Here is a 24118-nt window from a genome sequence, read left to right as displayed (position 1 = left end):
GAAGAGTGGCGTCATCTGCTGGAAGGAGCCTGATTTCCAGTCAGCATTTTCACGGACCACAAAAACCTCCAGTACCTGCAGACAGCTCAACGGTTGAACCCACGTCAAGCCCGGTGGTCCTTATTCTTTTCCCGTTTTGACTTCCAGATCCATTTTCGCCCAGCTGAGAAAAACCTCAAGGCTGATGCCCTGTCACGTGCTTCCGATGTTATGGGGGAGGACTATGCTCCGAGACACATCATTCCTCCAGAGCGGCTTGTGCTGGCAGCGCCGGTGGACCTTCGGCAATTACCTCCCGGCAAGACTTATGTACGACCTGGACTTCGAAAGAGGATCCTGGCCTGGGGACATTCTTCTCGAGTGGCTGGGCACCCTGGGGTGCAGCGCTCTGTGGCCCTGATTTCCCGTTTCTATTGGTGGCCTGATTTGGTCAAGGACGTTCGGGATTTTGTGCGGTCTTGTGCCTCTTGTGCTCGCAATAAGCCCTCACGACAAAAACCAGCTGGTCTTCTGTTGCCGTTACCCGTGCCTACCTGCCCGTGGTCTCACGTGGCTATGGACTTCATTACTGATCTGCCGCCATCATCTGGCAATACCGTTATCTGGGTGGTAACAGACCGCTTCTCTAAGATGTCCCATTTTGTCCCTCTACCAGGTTTGCCTTCAGCCCCACGTCTTGCCAGTCTCTTCTTCCAGCACATCTTCCGGCTTCATGGCCTTCCCCGGCACATCGTTTCTGATCGAGGTGTTCAGTTCGTGTCCAAGTTCTGTAGATCTCTGTGCAATCAGCTGCAAGTGAAATTGGACTTTTCCTCTGCCTATCATCCTCAGTCCAACGGCCAAGTAGAGAGGGTGAATCAGACTTTGGGATGCTATCTCCGCCACTTTGTGTCCGCTCGTCAAGATGACTGGGCTTCTCTTTTACCATGGGCGGAGTTTTCCTACAATTCCCTGGACTCCACTTCTGCTGGTTCTGCTCCCTTCTTTATTAATTACGGACTGCACCCACGGCCTCCTCTTCCGTTACCTGTGTCTGCAGATGTTCCTGCTGTGGAGGACTTGGTACAGGATCTAAAAGCCATCTGGGAACAAGTCCGTACCTCATTGCTCCAAACCTCTGCCAAGACCAAGCATCAAGCGGACAAGAAACGTCGGCCTTTTCCTGTCTTAGCTCCTGGTGACAGGGTCTGGTTATCCTCAAGGTACGTCCGACTGAAGATCCCTGGCTACAAATTGGGACCCCGGTTCTTGGGTCCATTTGAAATCCTCAGTCGCATCAACCCGGTAGCCTACAAATTGCGGCTGCCTCCTAGCATGCACATACCCAACTCCTTCCACGTTTCCCTCCTCAAGCCAGTCGTTTTAAACCGCTTCACCCAACAAGTTCCTCTCCCTCCGGCTCCACAAGCGGACTCTACTGATGTCTTCGAGGTGAAGGAGATCCTGGATACGAAGACAGTGAGAGGTAGGCGGTTGTTTCTGGTAGACTGGAAGGGATTTGGTCCTGAGGAGAGATCTTGGGAGCCAGAGGATAACATCTTGGACAAGAGCCTGCTCCAACGTTTTCTCAGGCCCAAAAAGAGAGGGAGGCCGAAGGGGGGGGGTACTGTCACGGGTGCTCCCGCGATCCCTGTCTCGGATCGCGGGCGCATCCGTGCACCCCCGTTTGCCCCCGCTGCAGGCCGGTCATTGAACTCACCTCTCCCGGCTCCTGCTCTTCCCCGGACTGCCGTGCGCGCGCGTCCCCGCCTCCTAGGGCGCGCGCGCGGCTCCTGCCGAAAATTTAAAGGGCCAGCGCACCGCTAATTGGTGCACTGGCTGAACCTCACCTTTAAGAATCCTGCCTCTTCCTGTGTCCCCTGCCGGATCTTTGTGCCTCATAGCCTTAGAGAAAGCTTCCTAGCGATTATTCCTGCGTTCCTGTGTATTCCTGCGTTCCTGTGTATTCCTGCGTTCCTGTGTATTCCTGCGTTCCCGTGTATTCCTGTGTGTTCCCGCTCCTGTGTCCTGTGTTACCCGAGTTCCTCCGTGTTGCTGTGTTCACGTTCCCACCTGCCTGGACCTCCTGTTGCTGACCCCGGACTTGGACCTGACGTTGCATCTCTGCCGCCTGCCCTGACCCTGTGCCTGGACCTGTCTACGATATTGTCATCCGCTAAGGTACCTCGACCTCGGCTGCCACCGTGGGCTAGTCACACCTGGGGACGACCTAGTGGTATCCTGCCGCAGCAAGTCCAACCCGCTTTGCGGCGGGCTCTGGTGAATACCAGGTGCCGCTAGGCTCCGGTTCCGGGTGTTGGCTAGTTACATCTCCCGCGGTGGTCCAGAGGATCCACTGATCCTAACAGACAAGAGTTGAGGGCACCTCATGAAGGATCACCATTGGGGGGGCTGCTGACTACTATGTTACTATGTGATGTTAAAGGAAACCTACCACTTGTAGTGGCAGGTTTCTGATGGAAATACCGGGCACCAGCTCAGGGTGAGCTGGTGCCGGAGCTTATTTTCGTTAGTGTTTTAAACCGTGGTATCGCGGTTTAAAACACTTTTTAAACTTTATAGCCGGCGCAGGCAGGTACGCGCTCGGCGCTTACCGTGCGCGCGGCTCTCATTCACTTCCTATGTAGCCGCGCGCACGGTAAGCGCCGAGCGCGTACCTGCCTGCGCCGGCTATAAAGTTTAAAAAGTGTTTTAAACCGCGATACCACGGTTTAAAACACTAACGAAAATAAGCTCCGGCACCAGCTCACCCTGAGCTGGTGCCCGGTATTTCCATCAGAAACCTGCCACTACAAGTGGTAGGTTTCCTTTAACATCACATAGTAACATAGTAGTCAGCAGCCACCCCAATGGTGATCCTTCATGAGGTGCCCTCAACTCTTGTCAGTGACTTCCCACACAAACCCCCCTTCCTGCTCTGAGTGACAGCTGTAGAAGTCTCCTTATTGGCCACAGTCATCGTTCAGAGCAGAAGGGAGTAATGATGGAGAAACCCTCTGCAGAGAGCTGAGGGGTCTACACTGCCCATGACTGCATTCTCAACAAAATCCCTGTTATTATCCGAGTACATATCCCATGAGAAATGATGAAACACTTTCCTGGGTTTGATTACCTTTTCCCTATCTTTCTGTGCATGCAGCTCACAGGTAGATCTATGTGTATCCATGGTAACTGACAATAAATAAACCTTGTGTGTTCTGATTTAGCCGTCATCCCTCCTTTCCCCTTCTTCTACAAGGAGGGACAGATGGAAGAATATGAAGTAGGAAAAAGATTTTTTTGTTTGTTGTCTGTTACCATAGAGACACATAAATCTAAGAAAGTGAATCCATCAGTCAGACACATGGAAAAAATAAATTGTGCTTTAAAACTTTTTATTGTTTAACTGTTTATTTCATCTTGTTAAAACCATTATTATGGGACCATAGAAAGGATATAAATCTAAACAGACAAACAATAGACATTTTTATCTATTCCTCGTTAGTAGAAGAAAACTATTTCTGATCACAAGGCAACAGTAATCACATAAGAAATCAACAGCAAATTAATAAAGTACAAGTGAGAAGAGCAGTATTATCTATCACTAATTTCTACATCTATGGAGGAAATCTGAAGCTTTGGCACCAAAAAAAATGTCAATTAATATATATTCAGTAATGAATCAGCACAGAAATAGAAATGAGAGGATCTTAGAACGCAGAGATTCATTTTAACATATTACAGCCACAATTTTGCTAAATTATTTTAAGATTGTGAGGATACAATTGTCATACATACAGAGGGCGGCATAGAGCGGCTCGGTGAAGGAGGCGGTGAAGGTGTGTAAGTGTCTGATGGGGTCACACAGCTGATAGAAGGACAGACGCCCGGCCTCATAGTCCAGATAGATCCCAACAACCTTCACAGGAGACTCTGATTCCAGACTTGTAAATATATTGTTATGAAGCACACCAAGGCTATTAATAACCACCAAACCCCAGGATTTCTCATTAAAACCAATAAATGACTCGTTACCCACCGCTTACCTCTCCAGACTTTCCCCGGCCACTCCAATGATCCATTGCTCCGCCTGACTCACATCCACCTCCCAGTAATGTCTCCCAGAGGAGAAGCTGCGGGAGCTGAACACCTGACAGAACTCAAACCTCTCGGGTCCATCAGGTTTGTTCTGTGACGTTGCAGTATAAGAAGCGGATGTAAGACTATGTGAAATAATGATGTTATCATGAGCCGAGTCTATATCCAGTAATACCTCAGATTTCTCCATTACTGGGAACTGGCTCCTACTTTTCAGATTATTCAGATCATCAGCAAAGCGCAGCAGTCCTCTGTATAATATCTGTGTTACTATGACATCATCCAAACTCTGAGCTTCTCTTACATCTCCAATGACATCACAGCTCCGATCACTGACATCAACTTTAAATAAATCTTCTCGTAAGAAGGTCAATGGATCTGTGATATCACATGACTCCTCAAATTGATGAATTTTCTTGGTCAGCTCATCCTTGTGTAGCTCCATCTGCCGGATCATGTTAGAGACTGAGATTGACACCTGATCCTTCTGTCTGGAGATCTCACCCAGGACTCTCCTTTCTAGATCATCCAGCTTCTTCCTCAGATCAGTAAACAGATTAGTGACTTTCTCAGTGAGTCCAGATAATTGCTTTTCTTCTTCTACCCCATGATCTGTGAGATTCTGGATTCTTCTTCCTGCTTCCATTTTATCCAAGTGCATTTTCTCAACAGCAGATCTCAGCTTCTCCTTCTTCTTCTCAGAGGCCACATCCAATATCTCCACCTCATGTCCCATGTGATCTCCAGCCACCCAGCAGGACACACAGATACAGGTGGAATCCATAGGACAATAGTATTTCAGTACCTCATTGTGTGTGGAGCATTTTCTTTCCTCCAGGTTAACATCAGGATCAACCAAAATATGTTCTGAGGACTTACTATGTCTCTGTAAGTGTTTCTCACAGAAAGAAGCCTCGCACTGCAGACATGTTCTTACAGCCGGTTCAGGAGAATCGCAGTAGGTGCAGCAGACTCTGGTCTCCTCCATCTTAGGCTGAGTAGATAAATTCTCCATTATATTCCCAAGATTCCTTTTCTTTAGGTGATTACGGACGTCACGGATGCTTCTTTCTGCAGTCAGGACAGGAATATCCTCCAGCCGTCTCCTGTACATCCAGCGCACTCACAATACACAAGCAGCAGAAGTTGTGTCTCATCTGAAGGATTCAGGACTGAAACATCATCTTATATACAGTAAGAGGGCGGAGAGTCCTGCAGAAGCATCAACCCCTGCGGTCCTGGGTGTGACTGTCAGACCTATTCATAATGAAAGGGATTTTCATTCTCATTGTCTTTATGTGTATTTCCCCCATTCACCTGCACTGAGAGCCGGGAGAGCAGCATCAGCACCTGAATGACTGGAGACGTTACTACAGGCGGTCCCCTACTAAAGAACACTCGACTTACATACGACCCCTAGTTACAAACGGACCTCTGGATATTGGTAATTTATTGTACTTTAGTCCTAGGCTACAATAAACAGCTATAACAGTTATCAAATGTGTCTGTAATGAAGCTTTAGTGTTAATATTGATTCTTATGACAACCCAACATTTTTAAAATCCAATTGTCACAGAGACCAAAAAAGTTCTGGATGGGATTACAATGATAAAATATACAGTTCCAACTTACATACAAATTCAACTTAAGAACAAACCTACAGACCCTATCTTGTATGTAACCCGGGGACTGCCTGTATTGTGAGGGTAATGTCAGGGCGGCGGTCTCACACCTCTCCAGGATGTGCTGGGATGGAAACTAGGCCTCAGTTTCCCTTTTGGCTGATTTAATTAATTAGTATTAAATATTTTTGTTGGAGAATTGAGAAAAAAAACTGAATAAAAAAAATAAACAGTAAAAATCATAAACACATTAGGTATCAACGCGTCCTATGTAAATATAATAACAATATATATATAACGTTTTTTCACTGCATTTAACCCTGTAACGGAAAATTGCCCTTTTTTGAAATTTTGAAAAATATTTTAAAAATCTATAAAAAGTGATCAAAAGGTTGCACAGTCCTAAAAATGATAGCAGTGAAAACATAATCAAAAGCCGTAAAAAGGACTCCACCCATAGCTCCGCACAACGAAATATGAAAAAGGTTTTAGTGCCAGAATATGGTAAAATCAAAAAAACTATTTTGTACAGGAGGTTTTCATTTTTGTAAATGTATGAAAACATTATAAAACCTATACAAATTTGGTATCCCCATAAATGACCCAAAGAATATAGTAGACATGTCATTTGGGGCGCACATTGAAAGCTGTAATATCCAAGCCCACAAGAAAACGGCGCAAATACGCTTTTTTTCACCAGTTTCACTGAATTTGGATTTTTTTCTCGCTTTCCAGTACATGGCATGGAATATTCAATATCATCACTATGAGGGGCAATTTGTTACGCAGAAAACAAGCCATAAAACAGCTCTGTACGTGTAAAAATAAAAAAGTTATAGATTTTTGAAGGTGGGGAGTGAAAAATGGAAACGAAAAGACAGGGCCTGGTCATACCTGGTCTCCACATGAAGGGGACATACAAAGATGGCCGCCCCTGGGTCAGTATATATCACACTAAGGCCCCTGCACATGATTGTATATGGAGGGCGTATAAATATTTCTGTCCACACGTCTATATACAGTTATAGATGAAGATGCATCAGCCTTTTACCTCACACATATCTGTATCTCTGTATCTCTCCTCCTGTCAGCAGACTTTGGCTTTATAGTTATAGTGCAGGGAACTATCTCCATTATTTCTAGAGATTTTTGTCACATATTTCTTTTCTCCTGATGAAACTTCTCTTCTCTTTCATCTCTTGACCTTTTTCTTATTATTTTCTCCATCTTTTACCTCAGGAGCAATAATTCACCAAATATTTGTAGAACAAGACAATAAAAGAATCTATAGTAAGAAGCCCAAGATTTGCTTTAACACTTAATAACCAACGTTTTATTCTAATTATGTAAAGATTCTGAGGACAAAATTGTGATACACATGGAAAGCGGCATAGAGCGGCTCGGTGACGGTGGGTGGAGCAACATCAGCACCTGAATGACTGGAGACGTTACTATTGTGAGGGTAATGTCGGGGCGGGGGTCTCACACCTCTCCAGGATGTGCTGGGATGGGAACTAGGCCTCAGTTTCACTTTTGGCTGAATGAATAATAATTATTATTAACCCTTTCTGATGGAGAATTGTCAAATAAACTGCAATTTAGTCCTTGTTATTGTGTTTCTGTATTATGTCATTGAATAACATTTTACCTTCTTCTACAGGTCACTATGATCATGGAGATGCCAAATATGTGCAGGTTTTTAACGTTTTATGACATTTTGTCTCCATAAACCCATCAGGGATCCTATTCTCCCGGAGATAGTTTTCCAAAGATACTGGGGCACATTAACTAAGTGTCCTGCGGCCACGATTCCGTCCGGTTTTCCGAAGATTTCTGATTTGGGCCGTTTTGCCCTGAATCTGTGATCGGATTGTGGCTCATCGGGGCCGGCTTGCATGCAACAAATATCAAGGGGGCGTGGCCGTTGGACAACCTGACGGATTCGGACAAATCGCAGAATTTAAAAAAAGAATTGTGTCGTAAGACCAGCACTTACATTCACCGGGAAGTAGAAGGTGAACTCGGGCGGACCTCGGCGCAGCAGCGACATGCTGAATATCGTGCGCACGACCTTAGTGAATCCCAGCAGACCCGAATACTCGTCGGACAACGCGCCGCGAGATCACGACTGGACCGGGTAAGTAAATGTGCCCCACTATGTCCCATAATTTATTAAATTTTTTTTACCATTAGATTTTCGGAGCTTTTACTCAGGAGTTGTGGGCATCGGTGAATTGCTCCATTTTGTCCTCTAGATCAGAGGTTCTTTCCCCAATGTGTGTTATCTCATTCTGCAGAACACTTAGTGCGCTGGAGATATCTTTCTGTAATGACTGCCTCAGGGCTCCCAGCATGTCAGATAGCATGTGCCTCATGGTGTGCTCAGTCACTGGAGCAGAGGTGGCTGATGTAGCAGAGCTGTGGCTGTGGCTGAGGGGGGTGCTCACTGTGTTGCTGCATGCTGTATGTCTCAGTGAGGGGTTGCTCAAAAATGGACTCTAGACCATCAGATCTGGGACCCAACTCAATTTGTGCCCGAAAGCTGCTTGGAAATTCAGTGATGGTTTGGGCTCCAAATCCAAATATATCCAATTTGGTGACCACACTGATATAGCTATTTTTTTTTTCTTAAAAAAAAAAATTATTAAGAAAGCTAGAAAACTATAAGTAGATATGTTCTTGGTTTATGACATTTCACTAAATGACTGGATATGAGGAGCCACAGGTGATGTCAGGTATCAACATGTGGCCCGAGCTGATCTCTCCCACATTGTTGAAGAAGGATTGTGTCCTCCCCCCACGTTACCTAATCAGAGCCACCTAGACAAAAACATTAACCAATAAAAATAAAGAAACAAGTTACCTAAAAAGAACTCGGAGCAATAGGAAGAAATGGTCGCCAGCGCAGATAGTCTACGGATATATCAGGAATCTGGAGCCTATGGAATACATCCAACACCTTGGGAGGGTCAGGGGAACACCATGTGTTGGCGCACCAGACGCTAGCACGTGATAAATCCACCACATAATGTCTGAGACCGATCATTTGAAGATATATCCTTTCATATATCACTTGTAGAAAAAACAGGAAGAAGCAGCACTCTGGAAAATAAAAAGATTTATTCCCCCCTGGTACAGAGTAGGGTAGTAGAAGTTTTCCTTTCATATATCATATAGATGACGTCTTTGGTGCTGTGTCCCTATCAAACCGTTTTAATATTCATGGCGCCCAGAGTTTGTCCTTTCATGAACACCTGTGACTGCGGTTTAGACCTCTGTTCACACTACTGGTTATCACCTATAAGAAATTCCTGCCAAACACTGAGACATATACTGTAGGTGTTATAATCTGGGGAGACAATTGGCCCTTAAATAATAATTAAATTCTATCCAAATGGTCACAATGGGCAAAACGTGACTAAAATGGCATTAGCTCCTCTACGAGAGACGACCAGACTCCTCTTCTCCCCTACTTTGAGGAAACTTTATGTGGTAAAACCAGAAAGTTTTTATTTTAGTGCAAAGATCTTCCACTAATTCCTATACGCTCACTAGCGGCAAGTGATATATAAGTGATCTTGTACGGCAGGAGAAGGTCAATAATCCCATAAATAGAACGGGACAAAGGGAGATCCATAACTTGTAGGTAAACACTATAAAAGAAAACTTCCAACAAAATAAAATCTTTCCTTCCATCTCTAATAAAAATAATATAAAAATATAATCAATTATTCCAATAAAACCATTAGTATAAATAAAAACTTCACCTCATCTGCTAAAAACAGGCAACAATATGGGCAGATAGACCAAATAATAAAAGAAAAAACTTCTGGTTCTTTAAATCTAATGGTTTATTACAAAAATTATTTTATTGTCCAAATGTCATAAAACCATAAAAACCTGCACATATTTGGTATCTCCATAATCGTAGTGACCTGTAGAAGAAGGTAAAATGTTATTCAATAATGTAATATGAGACATAAAAACCAGAACTAAATTGCAGTTTATTTGAAAATATGAATTTAGCAAAAAGTGAAACTGAGGCCTAGTTTCCATCCCAGCACATCCTGGAGAGGTGTGAGACCCCCGCCCTGACATTACCCTCACAATAGTAACATCTCCAGTCATTCAGGCGCTGATGCTGCTCCCCCGGCTCTCAGTGCAAGTGAATGGGGGAAATACACATAAAGACAATGAGAATGTAAATCCCTTTCATTATGAATAGGTCTGACAGTCACACCCAGGACCACAGGGGTTGGTGCTTCTGCAGGACTCTCCACCCTCTTACTGTATATAAGATGATGTTTCAGTCCCGAATCCTTCAGATGAGACACAACTTCTGCCGCTCGTGACGTGAGAAAGAAGCATCCGTGACGTCCAATCTTGGAAAAGAACAGGAATCTTGGGAATATAATGGAGAATTTATCTACTCAGCCTAAGATGGAGGAGACCAGAGTCTGGTGCACCTACTGCGATTCTCCTGAACCGGCTGTAAGAACATGTCTGCAGTGCGAGGCTTCTTTCTGTGAGAAACACTTACAGAGACACAGTAAGTCCTCAGAACATATTTTAGTTGATTCTGTTGTCAACCTGGAGGAAAGAAAATGCTCCACACACAAGGAGGTGCTGAAATACTATTGTCCTATGGATTCCACCTGTATCTGTGTGTCCTGCTGGATGGCTGGAGACCACAAGGGACATGATGTGGAGATATTGGATGTGGCCTCTGAGAAGAAGAAGGAGAAGCTTAGATCTGCGGTTGAGAAAATGAACTCAGATAAAATGGAAGCAGGAAGAAGAATCCAGAATCTCACAGATCATGGGGTAGAAGAAGAAAAGCAATTATCTGGACTCACAGAGAAAGTCACTAATCTGTTTACTGATCTCAGGAAGAAGCTGGATGATCTAGAAAGGAGAGTCCTGGGTGAGATCTCAAGACAGAAGAATCGGGTGTCACTCTTAGTCTCTTACATGATCAAACAGATAGAGCTACACAAGAATGAGCTGAGCAAGAAAATTCATCAATTTGAGGAGTCATGTCATATCATAGATCCATTGACCATCTTACAAGATGATTTAATCAGAGGTGACATCAGTGATCAGAGCTATGATGTCAGAGATGTAAAAGCAGCTCAGTGCCGGGATGATGTCATAGTGTTACAGATGTTACACAGAGGACTGCTGCGCTTTGCTGATGATCTGCATAATATGGGGATGAAAAGAGAGTTCCCGGTGATGGAGAAATCTGAGGTATTACTGGATATAGACTCGGCTAATAATTACATTATTATATCAGAGGATCTCAGATCTGCTTCTTATACCTCTACATCACAGAACAGACCCGATGGGCCAAAGAGGTTCAAGGGTAATCATGTGTTCAGCTCCTGCAGCTTCTCCTCTGGGAGACATTACTGGGAGGTGGATGTGAGTCAGGCAGAGAAATGGATCATTGGAGTGGCCGGGGAAAGTCTGGAGAGGAAGGAGAAGCGTCTTCAATCTATTTTTTTATGCCAGAAATCTTGTGCTGTAACATTCTGTAAAAAACTTATTGTGAGTCATAACAATATGCACAGGCACTTGGAAACAAAGTCTCCTGTGAAGGTTGTTGGGATCTATCTGGACTATGAGGCCGGGCGTCTATCCTTCTATCAGCTGTGTGACCCCATCAGACTTTTATACACCTTCACCACCTCTTTCTCTGAGCCGCTCTATCCTGCTTTCCATGTACTTGAGAATTGCATGATTAGCATCATAAAATAATAACATGCAAATGGTGACTGTAAAGTCTTAACTTGATTCCTTGTTTTATAGGATCCTATTATTTTTGGTCACAATGTTATTACGGAATATATTTTTATTGCAGTTCCACAGCAGTCACTCAGAGCAGGGGGGAGGGGTTTAGGTCACTGTTTAGATCTGAGGGCACTTAATTTAGGATCACCATTGGGGCGGCTATAATATTCTTTGGCAAACAGCTGCTAAAAATGTTACATCCAAGTGTAGAACTTGAGCACAGAACTACCGTAAAAATGTGGTTTACAAGAGAATTATCAGAACCAATGGTGAAATGGCTCTTTTTTGTGACCATGAATTTTTCATTATTGCACATAAGATTCTAGATATAGTATTGGTGTATTAGTAGTGTTTGTCTGATTATACTGATCAAATCTATTATTGTAAAATGTAATTTCCTTATTCTTCTTTAGTTCTAATAAAATATTTTTATGAAATCTGATTGTGAAAATCTTTTTCTGTCGCTTCACAAAATTTTAATAATTTGTATACTTTGTGACCGGATATAGGCAATCCATGTTACAAACCACTTTGGTAGAAATCGTCATGATCATCCGGACAATGGGGGTCATTTACTAAGGGTCCGATTCGCGTTTTCCCGACGTGTTACCTGAATATTTCCGATTTGCGCCGATTTCCCCTGAATTGCCCCGGGATTTTGGTGCATGCGATCGGATTGTGGTGCATCGGGGCTGGCATGCACGCGACGGAAATGGGGGGCGTGGCCGAACAAAAACCCGACGGATTCGGAAAAACCGCCGCATTAAAAAAAAAAATTTGTCGCGGAGCTTGCACTTACCTTCACTCAGCCCGGCTCGGTGAACTCCAGCGTATTCCGATGCTTTTCAGCGCAGCAGCACCACCTGGTGGACGGCGGAGGAACTACCTTAATGAATCCCGGCTGGAATCCAGCGCAGAGAACGCGCCGCTGGATCGCTAATGGATCGGGTAAGTAAATCTGCCCCAATGTGACTGGTTTGCTATTAGAGGCTCCTGGGCATGTGACCTCAGATTAGACGTCTGACTTTATCATTGGGCAGATCTATTCTCCATTGTGTAGGATTTCATGGCCTTCTGTGCTGGTGACATTTGATTGGGTGGGTGGCTCTGCTCGGAACATTTAATTGGGGGGAGCACCGCTGGGGACATTTGATTTGGGGGAAGCACTGCTCGGGACATTGCATTGGAGGGAAGCACTGCTGGGGAAATTGCAATGGGGGGAGCACTTCTGGGGACATTGCATTGGGGGGAGCACTGCTGGGGATACTGCATTGAGGGGAGCACTGCTGGGGACATTGCAATGGGGGAACATTAATGGGGGAAACACTGCTGGGGACATTACATTGGGGGGAGCACTGCTGGGGACATTGCAATGGGGGGACACTGCTCAGGACATTACATGCGGAGGAGCACTGCTGGGGACAATGCAATGGGAGGAGCACTGCTGGGGACATTGCAATGGGGGGAGCACTGCTGGGGACATTGCATTAGGGGCATTACATGTGAGGGGAGCACTGCTGGGGACATAAAGCCTTGCACTATACTTTATCCCTGCTGCATCATGCAATAAGTTGGTAAAGTTTCCCTATGTTCCAAATAAAACTAAAAATGTAAAACAAAAATGATTATTAACTAGCCCTATGTGAATTTGTAAGGTTAAAACATCTTTTTTTGTAGTGAAAAACAACATAAAAGCTACGGCTGACAAACCACTATATCTAAAAAAAATTCTAATACATTACAGGCCTGCTCATACCTGGTCTCCACATGAAGGGGACATACAAAGATGGCCGCCCCTGGGTCAGTATATATCACACTAAGGCCCTTGCACATGACTGTATATGGAGGGCGTATAAATATTTCCATCCACACGTCTATATACAGTTATAGATGAAGATGCGTCAGCCTTTTACCTCACACATATCTGTATCTCTGTATCTCTCCTCCTGTCAGCAGACTTTGGCTTTATAGTTATAGTGCAGGGAACTATCTCCATTATTTCTACAGAGATTTTTGTCACATATTTCTTTTCTCCTGATGAAACTTCTCTTCTCTTTCATCTCTTGACCTTTTTCTTATTATCTTCTCCATCTTTTACCTCAGGATCCTATTATCTGCCTTCTCTCTCATCTCCCTCAGCTCATCTCTACCTCTCACTTCTCTTCTCATTGGCCAGTTTTTCCAGAGGGGAGGAGCAATGAGCATGACCTAACAAGATTGGCAGCTCTCCTAGCTAAGCTTGGTTGTCATGTGCTCCAATACAATCTATGACACATTATACCAAGGCCAACAAAATCCACATGGAGGAGCCCAGAGGTGATATACACATATGAGGGGACACTCCAGCCCCTCACACAGAAATGGTGGTTATCTGTCCTCCCTATCACACAGCTCCAGCACACCAGGGCTCATGAAGACGCTGCAGTACAGAGCAGTAATATGTCATATATCAGCTATGTCTGCAGCAAGTGATCACAGGGGGATGTATCTACAGCGAGGGAGGTAAATGGAGCAGATTCATGAGGAGACACAGTGACTACAGGAATTCATGAGGTAACACTCCTGCCATATCTACAGTATGTGAGGTAATAATACCCCAATATACATCAGTCATATATACAGTATGTGAGGTAATAATACTCCAATATACTCCTGCCATAACTACAGTATGTGAGGTAATAATACTCCAATATACATCAGTCATATCTACAATGTGTGAGGTAATAATACTCCTATATACATCAGCCATATCTACAGTATGTGAGGTAATAATACTCCAATATACAGCAGCCATAACTACAGTATGTGAGGTAATAATACTCCTATATACATCAGTCATATCTACAATGTGTGAGGTAATAATACTCCTATATACATCAGCCATATCTACAGTATGTGAGGTAATAATACTCCAATATACATCAGCCATAACTACAGTATGTGAGGTAATAATACTCCTATATACATCAGCCATATCTACAGCATGTGGGGTAATAATACTCCAATATACATCAGTCATACCTACAATGTGTGAGGTAATAATACTCCTATATACATCAGCCATATCTACAGCATGTGGGGTAATAATACTCCAATATACATCAGTCATACCTACAACGTGTGAGGTAATAATACTCCTATATACATCAGCCATATCTACAGCATGTGGGGTAATAATACTCCAATATACATCAGTCATATCTACAGTATGTGAGGTAATAATACTCCAATATACATGAGTCATATCTACAGCATGTGGGGTAATAATACTCCAATATACATCAGTCATACCTACAATGTGTGAGGTAATAATACTCCTATATACATCAGCCATATCTATAGCATGTGGGGTAATAATACTCCAATATACATCAGTCATATCTACAGTATGTGAGGTAATAATACTCCAATATACATGAGTCATATCTACAGCATGTGAGGTAATAATACTCCAATATACATCAGCCATATCTACAGTATGTGAGGTAATAATACTCCAATATACATCAGTCATATCTACAATGTGTGAGGTAATAATACTCCTATATACATCAGCCATATCTACAGTATGTGAGGTAATAATACTCCAATATACATCAGCCATAACTACAGTATGTGAGGTAATAATACTCCTATATACATCAGTCATATCTACAGCATGTGGGGTAATAATACTCCAATATACATCAGTCATATCTACAGTATGTGAGGTAATAATACTCCAATATACATCAGTCATATCTACAGTGTGTAATGTATTAATACTCCAATATACTTCAGTCATATCTACAGTATGTGAGGTAATAATACTCCAATATACTTCAGTCATATCTACAGTATGTGAGGTAATAATACTCCAGTATACATCAGTCATATCTACAGTATGTGAGGTAATAATACTCCAATATACTGTAGTCCTATCCACAGTGTGTGAGGTAATAATACTCCAATATACTTTAGTCCTATCCACAGTGTGTGAGGTAATAATACTCCAATATACTTTAGTCATATCCACAGTGTATAAATATGACTTACCGCCTAACAAGTCCCTGCAGGTCCCATCTTTGGACTGAATACCAAACTAGCTTCACACATCAAAAATAGAAAAAAAAAGTTTAACCCTTTAAGGACCTGGCCCTTTTTTGTTTTTTTTTCATTTTTAATTTTTTCTCCCCACAATCAAAAATCTATAACTTTTTTTTTACACGTAAAGAGCTGTGTGACGGCTTGTTTTCTGCGTAACAAATTGTACTTCATAGTGACGGTATTTATTATTCTATGCCATGTAATGGGAAGGGGGGAAAAAATTCAAAATGCAGTGAAATTGGTGAAAAAACGCATTTGCTGCGTTTTCTTGTGGGGTTGGAATTTACAGCTTTCACTGTGCGCCACAAATGACATGTCTACTTTATTCTTTGGGTCAGTGCTATCACAGGGATATTAAAATTCTATAGGTTTTATAATGTTTTCATACTTTTACAAAACTTAAAAACTCTTGTAGATTTTTTTTTTTTAATTTTGCCATCTTCTGGCGCTAGTAACTTTTATATACTTTGGTGTACGGAGCTGTGGGTGGTATTGTTCTTTGCGTCTTTTGATGAAGTTTTCAATGCTACCATTTTTAGGACTGTGCATCCTTTTGATCACTTTTCCCACACAGTGGAAAAACCTTATTATATTTTGATAGATCGGGCATTTTTGGATGCGGCGATATCTAATGTGTTTGTGATTTTTACTGTTCATTTATATATATATTAGTTCTTGGGAAAAAGGAGTGATATGAATTTTTAGGTTTTTTATTATAATTTTTTATTTTTATTTTTACTATTTATCAGACTCCCTAGGGCCTAGGTAGTCGGATTGATTCTGTCATATACTGCCATACTACAGTATGGCAGTACATGGGGATTTTCATCCTCAAACATTACAATGTGCAATTAGCACATAGTAATTAATGCGTTAAATCCAGACACCCTTAGGTATTCGGAAGACCCGAGGCTGTCATGGCAACCGGTAGCCACTCCCTGATGATGTCACAGGGAGCGACGATCTTAAACAAAGTGGCGGCGCCCACTAGCGCCGATCGCGACTGTTACCAGTAAGTCTTTGCTGCCATATGCGGAAAGGGATCTCCATGCACCCGCAGCTGACCCGTGACATACTATTACATTACGGGTCGTGAAAGGGTTAAAAGGAACAAACACAAGAAGGAATGAAATGGCACTTATAGCATTAGCAGGACAGAGACCCATAACTTGCATAAAGAACACTGGAAAATAAAAACCTCCAACAAAGTAAAATCTTTTCTTCCATCTCTAGTAAAAAAAAGAATTGAAATATAATAAATAATTCCAATAAAACAACAAGTAAAATGAATATAAACTCCATCTCATCCAATAAAAAGGGAAGCAACACGGGTATAGAGACCAAATAATATAAAGTTATGGACAATCTGCACATATTTGGTATCTCCATAATCGTAGTGACCTGTAGAAGAAGGTGAAATGTTATTCAATATCACAATACTTAAAACAACAAAACAAGGCTGAAACATAGTTTTTTTTCAAAATTCTCCCACAGAAAGTGTTAATAAACATTATTCAATAAGCCAAGATGAAACTGAGGCCTAGTTTCCATCCCAGCACATGCTGGAGAGGTGTGAGAACCCCGCCCTGACATTACCCTCACAATAGTAACATCTCCAGTCATTCAGTTGCTGATGCTGCTCTCCTGGCTTTCAGTGCAGGTGAATGGGGGAAATACACATAAAGACAATGAGAATGTAAATCCCTTTCATTATGAATAGGTCTGACAGTCACACCCAGGACCGCAGGGGTTGATGCTTCTGCAGGACTCTCCGCCCACTTACTGTATATAAGATGATGTTTCAGTCCTGAATCCTTCAGATGAGCCACAACTTCTGCTGATCGTGTATTGTGAGTGCGCTGGATGTACAGGAGACGGCTGGAGGATATTCCTGTCCTGACTGCAGAAAGAAACATCCGTGACGTCCGATCTTGGAAAAGAACAGGAATCTTGGGAATATAATGGAGAATTTATCTACTCAGCCTAAGATGGAGGAGACCAGAGTCTGCTGCACCTACTGCGATTCTCCTGAACCGGCTGTAAGAACATGCCTGCAGTGCGAGGCTTCTTTCTGTGAGAAACACTTACAGAGACACAGTAAGTCCTCAGAACATATTTTGGTTGATCCTGATGTTAACCTGGAGGAAAGAAAATGCTCCACACACAATGAGGTACTGAAATACTATTGTCCTATGGATTCCACCTGTATCTGTGTGTCCTGCTGGGTGGCTGGAGATCACATGGGACATGAGGTGGAGATATTGGATGTGGCCTCTGAGAAGAAGAAGGAGAAGCTGAGATCTGCTGTTGAGAAAATGAACTTGGATAAAATGGAAGCAGGAAAAAAAATCCAGAATCTCACAGATCATGGGGTAGAAGAAGAAAAGAAATTATCTGGACTCACTGAGAAAGTCACTAATCTGTTTACTGATCTGAGGAAGAAGCTGGATGATTTAGAAAGTCCTGGGTGAGATCTCCAGACAGAGGGATCAGGTGTCACTCTCAGTTTCTGACATGATCAGACAGGTGGAGCTACACAAGGATGAGCTGACCAAGAAAATTCATCAATTTGAGGAGTCATGTGATATCACAGATCCATTAACCTTATTACAAGAAGATTTATTCAAAGTTGATGTCAGTGATCGGAGCTGTGATGCCATTGGTGATGTAAGAGAAGCTCAGAGTCTGGATTATGTCGTAGTGTCACAGATATTATACAGAGGACTGCTGCTCTTTGTGGAGTATCTGAATAATCTGAAAAGAACGAGCCAGTTCCCAGTGATGGAGAAATCTGAGGTATTACTGGATATAGACTCGGCTCATGAAAACATCATTATATCACAGACTCTTACATCCGCTTCTTATACTTCTACATCACAGAACAGACCTGATGGACCCGAGAGGTTTGAGTCCTGTCAGGTGTTCAGCTCCCGCAGCTTCTCCTCTGGGAGACATTACTGGGAGGTGGATGTGAGTCAGGCAGAGAAATGGATCATTGGAGTGGCCGGGGAAAGTCTGGAGAGGAAAGCGACTGGTACCGAGTCATTTATTGGTTTTAATGAGAAATCCTGGGGTTTGGGGGTTATTAATAGCCTTGGTGTGCTTCATAACAATATATTTACAAGTCTGGAATCAGCGTCTCCTGTGAAGGTTGTTGGGATCTATCTGGACTATGAGGCCGGGCGTCTGTCCTTCTATCAGCTGTGTGACCCCATCAGACACTTACACACCTTCACCGCCTCCTTCTCCGAGCCGCTCTATGCCGCCCTCTGTATGTATGACAATTGTATCCTCACAATCTTAAAATAATTTAGCAAAATTGTGGCTGTAATAAGTTTAAATTAATCTCTGCCTTCTCAGATCCTCTCATTTCTATTTCTGTGCTGATTCATTACTGAATATATATTCATTGACATTTTTTTTGGTGCCAAAGCTCCAGATTTCCTCCATAGATGTAGAAATAAGTGATAGATATTACTGTTCTTCTCACTTGTACTTTATTAATTTGCTGTTGATGTCTTATGTGATTACTGTTGCATTGTGACAGTTATCTTCTACTAACGAGGAATAGATAAAAATGTCTATTGTTTGTCTGTTTAGATTTATATCCTTTCTATGGTCCCATAATAATGGTTTTAACAAGATGAAATAAACAGTTAAACAATAAAAAGTTTTAAAGCACAACTAATTTTTTCCATGTGTCTGACTGATGGATTCACTTTCTTAGAATTATGTGTCTCTATGGTAACAGACAACAAACAAAAAAATCTTTATCCTACTTCATATTCTTCCATCTGTCCCTCCTTGTAGTAGAAGGGGAAAGGAGGGATGACGGCTAAATCAGAACACACAAGGTTTATTTATTGTCAGTTACCATGGATACACATAGGTCTACCTGTGAGCTGCATGCACAGAAAGATAGGGAAATTGTCACCAAACCCAGGAAAGTGTTTCATCATTTCTCATGGGATATGTACTGGGATAATAACAGGGATTTTGTTGAGAATGCAGTCATGGACAGTGGAGACCCCTCAGCTCTCTGCAGAGGGTTTCTCTACCATTACTGCCTTCTGCTCTGCGCGATGGCTGTGGCCAATAAGGAGACTTTTACAGCTTTCACTTAGAGCAGGAAGGGGGGTTTGTGTGGAAAGTCACTGACAAGAGCTGAGGGCACCTCATGAAGGATCACCATTGGGGGGGCTGCTGCCTACTATGTTACTATGTGATGTTAAATGTTAAAAAACACTGGATACAGATAGAGAGCGATGCATCCCCACAGTCCTCCATAAGTGTTAGATTATGGGCATGAATCTTGAGGAAGCCGTTACATGGCTCTTTACTATGTACATCCAATGTCAGGACATAGCAGAAAAAAGGAGACAACAGAGGACGTCGCCTCGGGTGATAACGTCTGGTGTTTCCAGCTGTATCGTAGGGAGAATTAGAGGTGCTCACCTGGTGAATTCTTTATTAGTAGGCTCATAGAACCGCTAGACAAGCATGGAGAGCAGTAATATAGACAATGTGGGTCCAATCTGCTAGGTGTATTTGTAGGGGGTGTCACTGTCTGTGCAGCTCCCACAGCTCAAAATCCGGAGATGGCATAAATGGCATAAGACAAAGTGGACAAAAGGCAAGAGCTGTCGTGGGGCGCTGAAAGTGCACTTCCCCAGAAATTCACATACTCCAAATAGTCAAAAAAATACTGATTACTTTGTTATTTTATTATTGATTTTGTCAAAGAAAAAAATGAAGGACATGCTTAATATTATGGTCCTCTGTGACGCATTTCGGGTACTCGACCCTTTCTCAAACATAGGACGACAAATGAGCAGGATAATACACAGTCGTATATACTAATACATAGAAAACAAACGACTTGTGGAACTTCCGGCTCATATTAGGTTAGGTGCGCATGTTCAGAGATGGAAGTTTCACTCTGAAACGCTGGTACGTGTAAGTCATTTGTTTTCTATGTATTAGTATATAAGACGGTCAATGTGTATTATCCTGCTCATTTGCTGGTATGCAGCAAAAATGGCATACGAAGGGAGACACCGTTTTATTGCCCTCCCTGCCCCTCTGACCCTGGTCTCTGTAACTATCCCTGATTTGAAATTTTCCATACAGTCCCACATTATTAAAAAATGTTTACTTTCGGGAGAGTAAAATTGTATTAATTGCATTGGAAAATTTGATTTGCGGCAGCAATTTATCATCCTCATTTTTTATTCCAAATATCCCTTATACCCCTGATGAATACTAGATGCGCCCCACATGCTGTGCCCTGAAATGCCGCCATTACAGAGAAATTACAGAGAAATTGCCATATTTGAGAGAAATTTTCTAATACACTGGGTCTGCATTTCCTGTTCTAACCCCTTGTGAAAATGAAAAATTAGGGGTTAAAATAGCTTTTTTGGAAAAATAAATATTTTTTCTTTTTTTTGTATAATTCTGCAAAAAGGTGAAAATGATCATTATACCCATTTATAAATTGCTTGGGGGGTACAATTTGCAAAATGGGGTCACTGTGCTGTTATTCCAGGGGCTTTCCAAATGCCTCAACCCCAGCAAAATCTGTTTCTAAAAGTCAAACACTGTTTTGTTCATGTAGGCCCCCCATGGGCCCCAACAGCAGTTTAGGGCCACAAATATAATACTGACATATTCAAGTTTTCATTTGTGTATGTGTGTAAATTGTGGGGGTAAGTAAAAAGGAAAAATCAGGAAAAAATGAAAACATGAAAAATGTGTCACCCAATTTTTCTTGAAAATTTCTTGAAAATTTTTCAAAATGTTTTCAATGTTTCAAGGTTTAACAAATTTTCTATATGTTTTTTTGAATAGTTTAAGATGAGCAGCTTTGAAAACAAATTGATTTTTGGGGAAATTTGTGTAATCTAGGCTTTACAAAGCCCTTTCACAACTGCATTGGTCCCTAAAAAATGGCTTTTGAAATTTTATTAAAAGTGAGGAAAATTGCAGTTTGACTTACAACCCTTCTACCAACCTCATAAGATAAAAGGATAGTGGGAAAAGTGAACCCCACATAAAGCAGACGTATGATAAATGTTAATAACTTAATTTGTTTTCACCACATTCACCCTGTTTTCATAAATAAATGACTTGACTAATAAATATCACTCAAATTTTTTTGCTAACATAAAGTTCAATGTGCCATGAAAAAACAAAATAAAAATCACTTTTTTAAATTAAAGTTCTCCAAAGTTATTATCATCTAAAGTGACGCTGAAAACAAGTGTTGGTGATAAAAAGGCTTTTTTTTTATAAGTTTTAAAAATAAATGTATACATTTACGATATCGCCACAAGCATAATGAAAAATAAAAAATACAATTTCACGTATCTTGTATGTTTTTGCTTAGATTTTTTAAATGTATTCTACTTGTTAGACAACAAAAATAGTCCAAAAATAGTCCAAAAAATTTAAGGAAAAAAACACATAAAGAAAACAAATGGTACTTGTAGCATTAATAGACATCTAAATTCAGAGTGTAGAAGACCCGGGGGGATCAGGACTATAACGGCTCTAATATAATAATTATATAGTGATGGGCCATATTATACTGCAGGGACAATGATACCATTTTTAGATTTTTATAGCAGGACAGAGACCCATAACTTGCACAATGAACCCTGGAAAATAAAAACCTCTAACAAAGTAAAATCTTTTCTTCCATCTCTAGTAAAAAAGAAGTATTGAAATATAATAAATAATTCCAATAAAACAACAAGTAGAATGAATATAAACTCCATCTCATCCAATAAAATAGGCGGCAACACGGGTATAGAGACCAAATAATATAAAGTTATGTACAATCTGCACATATTTGGTATCTCCATAATCGTAGTGACCTGTAGAGGAATGTGAAATGTTATTCAATGTCACAATACTTAAAACAGTTAAAGTTTTTTTTCTCAATTCTCCAACAAAAAGATTTAATACTAACTAATTAAATCAGCCAAAAGAGAAACTGAGGCCTAGTTCCCATCCCAGCACATCCTGGAGAGGTGTGAGACCCCCGCCCCGACATTACCCTCACAATAGTAACGTCTCCAGTCATTCAGGTGCTGATGTTGCTCCACCCACCGTCACCGAGACGCTCTATGCCGCTTTCCATGTGTATCACAATTTTGTCCTCAGAATCTTTACATAATTTGAATAAAACGTTGGTTATTAAGTGTTAAAGCAAATCTTGGGCTTCTTACTATAGATTCTTTTATTGTCTTGTTCTACAAATATTTGGTGAATTATTGCTCCTGAGGTAAAAGATGGAGAAAATAATAAGAAAAAGGTCAAGAGATGAAAGAGACGAGAGTTTCATCAGGAGAAAAGAAATATGTGACAAAAATCTCTAGAAATAATGGAGATAGTTCCCTGCACTATAACTATAAAGCCAAAGTCTGCTGACAGGAGGAGAGATACAGAGATACAGATATGTGTGAGGTAAAAGGCTGATGCATCTTCATCTATTACTGTATATAGACGTATGGACAGAAATATTTATACGCCCTCCATATACAATCATGTGCAGGGGCCTTAGTGTGATATATACTGACCCAGGGGCGGCCATCTTTGTATATCCCCTTCATGTGGAGACCAGGTATGACCAGTCCCTGTCTTGTTTTTTCGTTTCCATTTTTCACTCCCCACCTTCAAAAATCTATAACTTTTTTATTTTTACACGTACAGAGCTGCTTTATGGCTTGTTTTCTGCGTAACAAATTGCCCCTCATAGTGATGATATTGAATATTCCATGCCATGTACTGGAAAGCGAGAAAAAAAATCCAAATTCAGTGAAACTGGTGAAAAAAAGCGTATTTGCGCCGTTTTCTTATGGGCTTGGATATTACAGCTTTCAATATGCGCCCCAAATGACATGTCTACTATATTCTTTGGGTCATTTATGGGGATACCAAATTTGTATAGGTTTTATAATGTTTTCATACATTTACAAAAATTAAAACCTCCTGTACAAAATAGTTTTTTTGATTTTGCAATATTCTGGCACTAAAACCTTTTTCATATTTCGTTGTGCGGAGCTATGGGTGGAGTCCTTTTTACGGCTTTTGATTATGTTTTCACTACTATCATTTTTAGGACTGTGCAACCTTTTGATCACTTTTTATAGATTTTTAAAATATTTTTCAAAATTTCAAAAAAGGGCAATTTTCCGTTACAGGGTTAAATGCAGTGAAAAAAGTTATATATATTTTGTTATTATATTTACATAGGACGCGTTGATACCTAATGTGTTTATGATTTTTACTGTTTATTTTTTTTATTTATTTCAGTTCTAGGGAAAGGGGGGTGATTTCAATTTTTATGTTTTTTTAATTATAATTTTTTTTTTACTTTTTTTTAATTTTTCTTTTTACTATTTTTCAGACTCCCTAGGCTACTTTAACCCTAGGTTGTCTGATCGATCCTATCATGTACTGCCATATTACAGTATAGCAGTATATGTGGATTATCCTCCTCATTCAGGGTTAAAACGAGATAGTACCGATCGCGA

At 41.4% G+C, this 24118-nt stretch overlaps 1 protein-coding gene and 2 pseudogenes across 1 annotated transcript; 2 read left to right on the top strand and 1 right to left on the bottom strand.

The window, feature by feature from the left end:
• Positions 1–3631: 3631 nt before the first annotated feature.
• LOC140076078 (nuclear factor 7, brain-like) lies at positions 3632–5234 on the bottom strand (annotated as a pseudogene).
• A 4905-nt stretch (positions 5235–10139) lies between these two features.
• LOC140076077 (E3 ubiquitin-protein ligase TRIM7-like) lies at positions 10140–11459 on the top strand. Its single transcript, XM_072122593.1, has one exon. It carries the CDS (start codon positions 10140–10142, stop codon positions 11457–11459), a length of 1320 nt encoding a protein of 439 aa, XP_071978694.1.
• A 5939-nt stretch (positions 11460–17398) lies between these two features.
• Positions 17399–18887, top strand: LOC140076076 (nuclear factor 7, brain-like; annotated as a pseudogene).
• Positions 18888–24118: the final 5231 nt, after the last annotated feature.

Source organism: Engystomops pustulosus, chromosome 8 (genome assembly GCF_040894005.1).
Source record: "Engystomops pustulosus chromosome 8, aEngPut4.maternal, whole genome shotgun sequence".
In the NCBI taxonomy this organism is placed as follows: domain Eukaryota; kingdom Metazoa; phylum Chordata; class Amphibia; order Anura; family Leptodactylidae; genus Engystomops; species Engystomops pustulosus.
Note: the sequence above shows the minus strand (reverse complement) of the source record. Positions and strands in the feature narration are given on the sequence as shown.

Coding starts and splice junctions, on each gene's coding strand:
- LOC140076077 (XM_072122593.1), top strand. CDS start 10,140: ATGGAGGAGACCAGAGTCTGGTGCACCTACTGCGATTCTCCTGAACCG.